The sequence below is a fragment of the Dioscorea cayenensis genome, chromosome 16, assembly GCF_009730915.1.
Source record: "Dioscorea cayenensis subsp. rotundata cultivar TDr96_F1 chromosome 16, TDr96_F1_v2_PseudoChromosome.rev07_lg8_w22 25.fasta, whole genome shotgun sequence".
NCBI lineage: Eukaryota > Viridiplantae > Streptophyta > Magnoliopsida > Dioscoreales > Dioscoreaceae > Dioscorea > Dioscorea cayenensis.
Genome location: NC_052486.1, coordinates 20,787,943 through 20,798,282, shown reverse-complemented (window position 1 = coordinate 20,798,282; position 10,340 = coordinate 20,787,943). Strand labels below are relative to the sequence as shown.

Here is a 10,340-nt window from a genome sequence, read left to right as displayed (position 1 = left end):
GCATATTTATTTTGACCCATTAATGTGACTGCCACGTTAGCATAAGGTGCTTAACGAAAAAAAGTCAAATTCAAAGGCAAAAGATGAACAATGTGCCTATTTGAGGGGCCAAAATAAAAAACATGACAAGATATAACACAATACATGTCACTAGTGTAACAAGATATGAACAGTGAGCACAAGCAAATAAATCATACATAATGTTGAAATCAAAGATGGTTAGAATCCTGCTGCACCAACCAATGAAGAATAAGTCTCATTTTCATCAACTCCGGATGTTCTTTCAACCTTTCCTTGTGTTGATTCATGAATTGTAGTTGCTCTGAGAATAGAAGAATCAGATTCCAAACCAGCAAAATCCGAGAGCCGTAATCTCCCCTGCTTTGCTTCCTCCAAAGCACCATCCCAACATGTCTCCGAAACAACTTCAAGTGCCATGTCCATTTTGTCATCTCCGATGATGTTTGTGTTCTGCAGCAGTGCTAGGTAAACCTGATCTGCAGCAGCTTTACGAATCTGGAAAATTGAAATATATACGGTAACAAATGATTCCTTGCACGAGGATCATTTTATTTTTTTTCCTCTTATATGCAACAAGAATGTGTAGATTCAGTTATGTTACCTTCGGGTAACGATGGGTAAGGAAAGATAGGAGCCGGAGGAATGCTCGAGAGCTGATTGATTCTTGAAGTGAAGCATAGTATCCGATAATTGACAGGCCTGAGCATAATTTGGTGAAGTCCTTGGACCCTTTCAATTCAACTTGTAGAGAATCCAAAACTGCAGCACCGAAGTTCTGAGTGTGATCCTGTTTTCAGGAGCCATTATCACAAATACTCGCTGGCAATCTGAATATTTTTGTTGAATTTCTAAAGAATACATAATTTGAAGAGGATATTTCTGAACTTCATATTAAAAATCACATAAATCTATTGAAGAAATTACTCTATTAACTAATTTAGATTTCATTGATCAATGTTAAGTAAAACTGCAACATAGTAAAAGCTATCAAAATTTAATTTTTACATTTTATTTCATGTGATAATTATGTAAGCTCCATTATGAATCATTAAAAGACATTAACATTGCATTGCAAGGTGAAAACTAACCTCCATATCCAGAAACACCTTTTTGCTTAGAAGTATCTCAATTGTCTGCCAAAACATCAAAGATCCTTGTCAAAACTAGATAACAAAATGACCGCATAGCCTTTCAAATGAAGTGCAAGATGCCATGCAAATATATAATAGTCAGCATGATTGCTTTATTTACCTTTTTCGACTATGATTTAATAATAGTGACTATCACTAGGAAATTAGTCACCATCATTGATTGGTAACAATGAATGATATCTACATTCAATAATAATAATAATAGGAAGAAAGAGGAAGAAGAAAAGGCTTCTAATAGATATATATCTCTACATTTAAGAGATGACAAAAAGAAAATCACAAGGAGAGGAGAATGTTCAGCTAATTAGATTTGTTTTACAATGACACAATTATTGCTGTTTGCATATTGCACATGAAAAGTTTCAAAACAAGATAACATTAGAAGAGAGAATACATATTTGGCTGCTCCATCTTTATATTTTAATTCTCTATATGATTGAAAAAGGTTCCACAATTGGGAATTGTAATGTTCAAACAAAGCTTCCAATAAACAAGGAATTCTATCTACTCTGCATTCCTTGTAAAATTTGCCTTCCCCTTCTTGTTCTTCTCTAATATTTGGATTAAATTTGACTAAACTTTGATTAGCCACATCATTGATATAGATGTCAATTCAAGTATCCCTAAAAATTGAAGCAGGTACATAAGCAAGCATCCTTATAAAATGGTTGTTAAGCCAGCTATGACATGAGTCAGAATGTTGGCAATATACTCAAAGGACGGGCGTAGTTGAGATGGGAATGTTGAGATGGATGCTAGACATTACTCGGAACAACAAATTAAGGTATGAATTTATTCGATATTGGTTGGGAATGGCACCTGTCAAAACAGAATTGATTAAGATGATATATGCATGTCCTTAGACAACCTGTAGATGCCCCCGCAATGAAGACGGAAGCTCTCCAAGTGGAAGGTTGTAAAAGAGGAAAAGACCTAACAAATGCTTAACAGAAACTTTACGCAGTGATATAATAGTAGTCTTTTCACCCTTGGTGAAAGCGAAGGATTCATGTAGCAGACCCTAAATAATTGAGACTAATGGCTTGTTGTTATTGTAATATAAGTAAGCAAGCAAATCTCCCAAAACACAGTAATACATACAAGTTGTGAGTTGTCAAATAGTCATGATGGCACAAACTATAGAGCAAATAACTTCTAGGATTAGAACACATCAAAGCAGCAATATCAACCAGTTAGCCAGTTAAGAGACATTGCACATGTTGAAAACTGGCTTAAAGAAAAATTCCTTGTTCCACTAGCAACAAAGAGTAAGCATAACAGCAGCAATGAACACCACAACCCCAACAATAATAATTATAGGTTGCCTGGCATACTAAATTGTTAATCGACAACAAGTATAAATCATGACAGTATGTTTACCTTCAAAGTGGGTGTTATAACCCTATCACATTTCTGATACTGTTGAAGAATCCAAAGAAAATCACAGCTCAGCAAATGCTCCCTAGTATTTCTCTTCTCATTTGAATCAGCTTCTAAAACATTAACATACTCTAACAAAGCAGACAATGCCATCTTCTGCAAGGATTCTTGCAGTCCACCTACAGAGACAACAAGCCCAGAAAGAACATGCCTGCTATAGCAGCTGAACTGAAGCAGCTTAACTAATCGTGGGTAAGAAACAGAGCGCATCTGCATAAAATGTTCAAAAATATGTCAGTATCGAAATTTGCATGAACATGTTAAAAACAAGAGGGATGACAAATTTTGTACATGAGCTCATGGTGTATATAAAATCTATCAGCATATTGATGTACTGATTTGAACATGATTCACATTATTATAATAAACTGCTGTCCTTGTCCTATGACCGATTATTGTTATTGCATAGGCAAAATATATCAAATTCTACACAACATTAGGTATTTTCAAAAAAAAAAAAGAGGGAATTGTAACATACATCCTCAAGAAGTATAATTGGGGAAACTATAATACATATAATCAGTAAAAGTGTGGCCTATAAAAAGGAAAACCACTATAGTTACATTTAAATGCAACCAGTACAGGTATGTCTGAAGAGTAAATCTCAGATAAGCAAGTCAGTACCCAAGTAAATTTCCAAAAAGCAACCATTATCATGTTATATCATGGGAGAATTAGGAAGTGAAAAACATAATAAACATACCCCCCACATTAGATCTGTTTTGTTGGGAATAATATCCTCCAATACGTCTCGATGAGGTATGAATGGGATGAGATAGCTTTGATTGTACAATATCCTTTGGAGAATCTTACAAGACACTTCTCTCAGTTTATCAAGTTTTTCAACTGCTTGCTTTGCAAGGCCTCCAACCAAGTTGGTAGCAATATCTGCATCAAACATTGAGGACACTGGATCTTCTGTAACCAAGTATGGTTCAGGCACCGCAGATTGATGTTCATCATGATTTGCCTTTAAGGAGTTCACGGAGTCTCTCTTGCAGAGGATATAAGCACATCTCTCCAGGCCATTCATAGCAGCTTCTCGTACCCAAGAGCCCACATCACCTCTGTTGTCAACAGAGTAGTCATCAAGAGCCTTAAATGAAGTTCCCAGTACATCGCACCTTATCCGTGAGTAAAGAGAGGCCTCTTCTTCAAAAAATGGACCAGGAGAACCTATTGTTAATGTTTCACAAACAGATACTAGCCCCTGAATGGCATTCACGCGTGTTTCAACATCTGGATCTTCAGGTTTATCCTGCATTTGCAATAACATTGACATAGCCACATAAGAATTATTAGAATAATTCTAAGGCCTGACTTTATAGCAACTGGATAGTACCTGAATCAGGCAAGAGCTACAAAGTTTAGCTAGTATAACTTTCCATCGCAAAGCCAGGAATTCATAAGGTAAAACACCAAAAGCCAATGCTGAACCTCTTCGTGCAGCAACATTAGAATCATCCAAGAGGGCCAGGTACTTGGAAATTATATTATTGCCAACTATCACGGAGTCAAGGTAAGCCGGAATAAAATACTTCAGTGCATCAACAGCGGCACACTAAAAAATGAATTTAGGTTATAGTAATCAACACTCAGTGAGAAATATATATATATATATATATATATATATAGTAATAAATAATAAATTTAAAAAAAATAAAAATAAAAAAGGAATACCTTTAGAAATTAGAATGACAAAAATTTGAGAAGAAGTTACACTTAAGCAAATAACAAGAAATCTTGGGAATTATAATTTATGTACTTGCTAATGCCAATAGTAGAACTCCAAAAATAGTGCAAGGATGAAACAGAGTAACCTGAAGTTTACCTGTATCTGAGCATTGGGATGTCTCATATTCTCATAAAGAGTATCAAGTAAGCTCTTTTTAGTTTTCTCCATCAAAGAAACTTTGGAACGAGAAATACACTCAATGTATCTTGAAACAGCAGAACGCATGATTTCTCCTCCCTTACCCCTATAAAGGCGAGCTTTTTCAATTGCAGGAACAACACCAGCCAATATTCTTTGTTTCTCTGTACAACAAGAGCACTAACATGTCACAATAGAACTAGGCTTAGAATGGGTGGATCCTCATATGATTAAATGCATATTCAACACATGCTCCTTTTGATTAGGAGAGTCATAAAGAGTGAAGAAGAAAATATCAATTCACAAGAACAATCCTCATAGATTCTCTAAAAGAATTCAAGAGCCAATTTACATCAAGGAACAAGTTGAGAGGTATATAATTACGACTCTAATTTTATATGCTGCATAACAAAGGTCCCTTTTCTGCAAGCAGGAGTCATGGGTGGTTTGAGCCAAATATATAGACTCTTTTGCATAATTCATAAGATAAATATAACCTTCACTGAAACAAGTGGGAGGCAGGATCCCTGCTCTAAGCAACCTTATAGCATAATCCAATCATAATTTATGGTATGATTTCCAACCACTGATTAGTCAGTGCATTGATTGAGCTAAAGTTTTCACAGATGCCATCTGATGCATTTCCTGATGAATTTTTTCCCCCTACTGATATACAAGTCATACAACTGAGAAAAAATTTTCAATTGGATCATTAATGTAGCTAGAAGAGCTCTGAATGAAATAAAATTTATTCCAATTTAAGAAAAGGTCGTTATGGTAATTAAAAAAACAAAGAGTACTTTTGCATATCAGGCACGCAAAAGTACTCAAAATTTGCATGAAAGCATGAAACATTGGAATGGGCAACAAGAAAAAAGGATTTAAAAAAGGAATCTTTCATCATTAAAAATAGCAAGCTTAGAAAAGTAACCAATAGTCTCACACTGGTTGATATAGAAAGTTTGGACTTGAATATGTAAGTTTGGGGCTCTCCTCACCCTATTAGCTCAAGCTTTTGCATTGCATCAGGGCCTAGATAATATATATTTGGTTGTATCTAACACCTAAAACCTATCAAATCCATGCAGCCAAAATCATTATATTTTTAATTTTTCTTTACTTCATATAGTCAGACCGTAGGGCCATCATACTCGCATCAAATTTTCTTGCTGAGCTAGCCTGCATAAATATTTTTTAAATGACTTCATCACCACTCTGCCCAATCTTGAGTGGTGGCACCTAGGCATTCAAAGAAACACTCTAAAATAATCTCACGAAATTGCAAAAAACAAACGATGTCAATCTTCAATTCCTCTTGAAAACCTTGAATCCTTTTAACTCAGCATTCAACTTAGGTAAACATTTCATTATGGTGATTCATACCAAGAAACACCCAAAATCTTGGCCCAAAAGTTCAAGATCAATCCAAGTTCATCATTCGAACTGACCAACATCCTCTATAATATAATTTGGAGCAAAGAATAGCCACAACCAGGCAACATAAATGGCTTTTGACCTCCTAGGATATGACTATGAAATAAATAGCTTATAAAATTTAGGCAATGATCCTCTTTCATGAATTTCACATGGAATGTGCTTATTGATCTACTCCTATTTTTCCCTTTCTTAATGACATTGTCAAGGATTAGGCCAAAGATCCACATATAATGGCAATGAAACAGAAGATGAACAATTATACATCTAATATGTTGAATAACGTGAGCTGGCCACCCTTCCTGTGTCACAAAGGTGGATATAGCTTGGAGCTACATTATCACATTGTCATTTCATCATCAACCACTTAAATTATGATCCTATAGCTGGTCATGGAGGCAACTTGAAGATCTACAAGCATATCAAGGACAGTGTTTATTGGCCCAGCACATTGAAGGATGCGCCAATCTGCAGCAAAATGTGAACTAAGTCAGATGATGAAGTATGAAGCCACCAAACAAGCAAGCCCAATTCAACTCCTTCCTATACCAAATCAGGTATGGGAGGACATAGCTGTGGACTTCATCCAAGGGTTGCCTAGAAGTAGAGGAAAGACTACCATCTTGGTGGTAGAGGATTGGTTGACCAAGTATACAGATTTCCTTACTCTCGGACAGTTTATACTGCACAAAAAGTAGCCAAAGGTTATGTGAAGAGCGCAGCCAAGCTCCATATTGTGTGTAGATCAATTGAAAGCAATCAAGATAGACTATTTCTTTCTTCTTTTTGGCAAGAGTTATTTTCTTTACAAGGAACAAATTCCAGGATGTTAACAGCATATCATCCACAAACTAACAGTCAATCAAGCCCTTGAATTAACTTTCAAGACGTACTCCAATGTTATACTATTGTAAAATGGTCCTATGATACATCTCACCACTCCACCATCAACATATGCCATCATTACAAGCATTACATGGCTGCCCACCATCTGCCACACCTTCCTATATTAAAGGGCTTCCTAGGGAAGAGGAGGTGAACTAAGTTAGTAGAATGAGATGAGCATTTGAAAACTTTGAAGCAACACTTTGCCCAAAACCACATGAAGCAATATTACTGTGAAGATAGGAACAATAGTTTGTTTATTTCATTAGTAAAATAGTACAAGGGTATATATAGAGAAATATTAGGGTTTTGTGGTATGGACCCAATATGGCCCATTAACTAAATATAAATTATAACATAACTCTAACAATTACAATCAGTAAATAAGGAGAATTTTTTTTTTTGTTGGTAACTAAGTTGTTCATCGACTACCAACATGTTCTGCTTTGACTACCAAAGTACTAACAAGTTTCTATCATGAGATTTTTTTTCTTTTTTTTCTTTTTTCCCTTTTTTTTCCTTTCAAGTTGTTCCCTACTTTATATAGTCCTTTCAAGATAATCGAAAAAGATTCGTTCAGTGACTTATAGACTGCAACTTGTTCTTGGAGCACATATTCATAATGTTTCACATGTGTCCAAACAAACCTTTTCTGAGGTACATCTTTTGCCACTTCTAGTTTATCTCCCATGTTCATTGAAGATCAACCACATCTTCCAATGGAAGTGCTAGATCGCTGCTAGCATAGAATCCATGATTGTCACTAGACATAAATTCTTATTCTTGAGCCATCCTAGAGCCAAAAAGCAACATGGGATGGGAGGACCATGACGCCCTTGTCTTTCCTTTTCCTGATATTCCACCTTGATGGTAAGGTTTTCTCAGAGGAGCAGGGAGTTGTCATAACAACAGAAATTCAACAAATAAAAAAATCAGCAATACATCAATATCAAATCAGTAATATATCAACATTGAGTCAACAACAAGCAGCAACAATCAGTATCAAATCAGGGTTTTCCTACTGCGTGAGACTAAATAAACACAAGTAGCCACCTTTCACGATCATCAAAGTTCCGTTATTTTTACTTTATCTCCTAATTATACTAAGTTCTCTAACCTTAATAAGATGGTCTTTTAAGTTTGCTGAATTTTCAAATTTGACTATTGTTAAGGGACTTCGCTGAATTATGCTCAGTTCTCTACCTTAAAAAGTACATCAGGTATCACATCCCTATACTCCTCCAACATTGATGCACCTTTGTCCAAGACTTCAATCTCCTCATCAACCTTGACTTCCAATAACGATGCAATAAGATCTGTTGTCTCTCCCCCATTTTAATTCATACTTCATTTTTATGGTTGATAACAAGAACGCCTTATATTTCTTTAACTTAGTTTGCTTCACTCCATCAAGGAAGCAAGGGTTGCTTTCATCCATGATATAGATGTAAGGCATCATCGTACACTTTGCAAATGTGAAAAAAATCATTACTTAAGATGTCAAAATCATCCAATGGCACCACTACAAGGTTGTAAGCCCACTACACTCTCTTTACCTTTGGGTGGCACTGAATGACATTCCCATAATCAATTGCACCTTTAGAGTTCACTGTCTTGATGCCACTTATGGTTTTTTCCAAAAGTTAGCCTAACACAGTAAACATCTTTCAAACACATAGTCAAGTGTTGCACCCATGTCTACCATGGCCTCACAATCTTTGCTATTTATCTCCACTCTGACCATATAATAGCTAAAAGGAGAAGAGTCGTCATAGACCTGAAAGTGTCTAACAATAAAGCAAGTCAATTCTGAGACAGAGGTTCGAATCAATATCCAACGCTAACAATTGGCCAGAAAGAGTTCTCCTTTTTCAAATATTCATGAGTTTGATGAGGTCTGTTGTAGATGAAACACCCCGTCAGCTTCAAACGTTTCCAAGATTATGCCTCCCAAGAACTAAATGTGCCTGATCCTCCAATGTTACCCTTTACAGTTTCTCTGGGAAATCCTGCTTACTGCCTTATTTTCTTTTCCTCCTTGTCTTCAATCCTTTGTATTGCCATCTGCATAGGCAATGGCTATAGCAGATCTCAAGTCTTTGCATTGGTCTCTCGACACTTGCAATTTAACCCAACTCGAGATGTTGTGTTGAACAGTTTCTCCTTCCTCACTCGTTCTTAGAGATGGCCTTTTGCTATAATGTTGTGTTGCCTGAAGAAACTGCTCCCGAAGATCCCTCTAAGCTCCTAAGATCGGCTTGACACCCTCATAAAGAACGCTTGGCTTGTGGTATCTTCCCAGATTCCCAGGTAAGTTTAATGACTACGTAAGGTACTCGTGTCCAGTACATTAATTTTCATTGAATTCCAAGCAAGTTTGATTCTCATGAGTTTTACAACCCAATGAAATAATTGAATCAGAACCTCATGAGTAGATGGTACTATTACATTCCTCACACAAGGGAATGCAATACCCCCCCTACCCAATTAAAAAACACTTAATACTTTAAAAAATATATTTTTTTTTATCAAGATGATTTATTTTATTTTTTTGTTTTAGAAAAATATATTAAGGGGTAGTTTCATCATTTTGTCAATGATACTAAGAACGAGAAGTTTGGTTATTATAACAATAAAAATAGGCACAGATAGTTTGCTTATTCAGCTATATAGAAATATGGAGATGAATTACTACGCAATTTGTTTTTGTTATTGTTCAATGATTATATATAAGGTTATTTAGGTAATTCATAATTTAGTTGTATCAAATCCTTACTCATCCATACAACAAACTAAATAATAAATCAATATAACATATCCATCAAAGTAACTCCCATCTTTTGAATTCCCGGCATCTAAACCTATAGTGGAGCTGCCACATTCCATGAACCAAATAGACCTTAAATCAACTTTTTGGTGAATTCTCCACCAAAGTTTTGGCATTCCTCCTAAGCTACATGCTCACCAATGAAACTTGACTTCTAAGACTTTTACCTTGAAAACCATCATTGCTATAGCCGACCCCATTAGTACTAATTCTTGATGGCATTCAACTCATCATACTAATCAAGCTTCTTCTTGAGGACTTTCCAGAAAACACATGAACTGATTGGCTATTTCATCAAGTTTTTCCCTCCATGAAGAGCACAAAAATGAAACATTTTCAAACAACACAACCACCTATTGAAACGACGAGGTACCTTTCATCACGGCGCCATGTGCTCACCACGGAAAAGATGCCCACCACTTGCGCTTAACTCATATCTTTTTTTTTTTCTTTTCTTATCCTATGGCCTCACCTATAGATTAGATACTAACAAGCTTCATAAAAAAATAATTAAAATGAAAAAATAAGAAAATTTTGGGAAAAGCAATTTTTCCTTAAATTCTTCAAAACACTAAGGGAAAACTCACAAGGCATTTTGATGAGCTTTGGATCTCTCCAAGGTCTTGAGGAAGCTGCAAACCCTTCATGGCCGCCATGAAGTCCTCCCTTGTTCAAAAAAAAAAAAAAAAATAAACAACCTCGGGTCATT

At 35.8% G+C, this 10,340-nt stretch overlaps 1 protein-coding gene across 1 annotated transcript in view; it reads right to left on the bottom strand.

The window, feature by feature from the left end:
- Positions 1–84: 84 nt before the first annotated feature.
- LOC120278619 (tubulin-folding cofactor D-like) overlaps positions 85–10,340 on the bottom strand; it is a 12,765-nt gene continuing 2,509 nt past the window's right edge. Inside the window, exons 2-8 of the mRNA XM_039285357.1 lie at positions 4,444–4,649; positions 3,955–4,173; positions 3,316–3,870; positions 2,553–2,822; positions 1,110–1,154; positions 623–808; positions 85–516 (exon numbers count right to left, since the gene is read on the bottom strand). Of these exons, the coding sequence (XP_039141291.1) occupies positions 220–516; positions 623–808; positions 1,110–1,154; positions 2,553–2,822; positions 3,316–3,870; positions 3,955–4,173; positions 4,444–4,649 (1,778 nt within the window). The 3' untranslated portion in view covers positions 85–219. The remainder of the gene's footprint in view (positions 517–622; positions 809–1,109; positions 1,155–2,552; positions 2,823–3,315; positions 3,871–3,954; positions 4,174–4,443; positions 4,650–10,340) is intronic.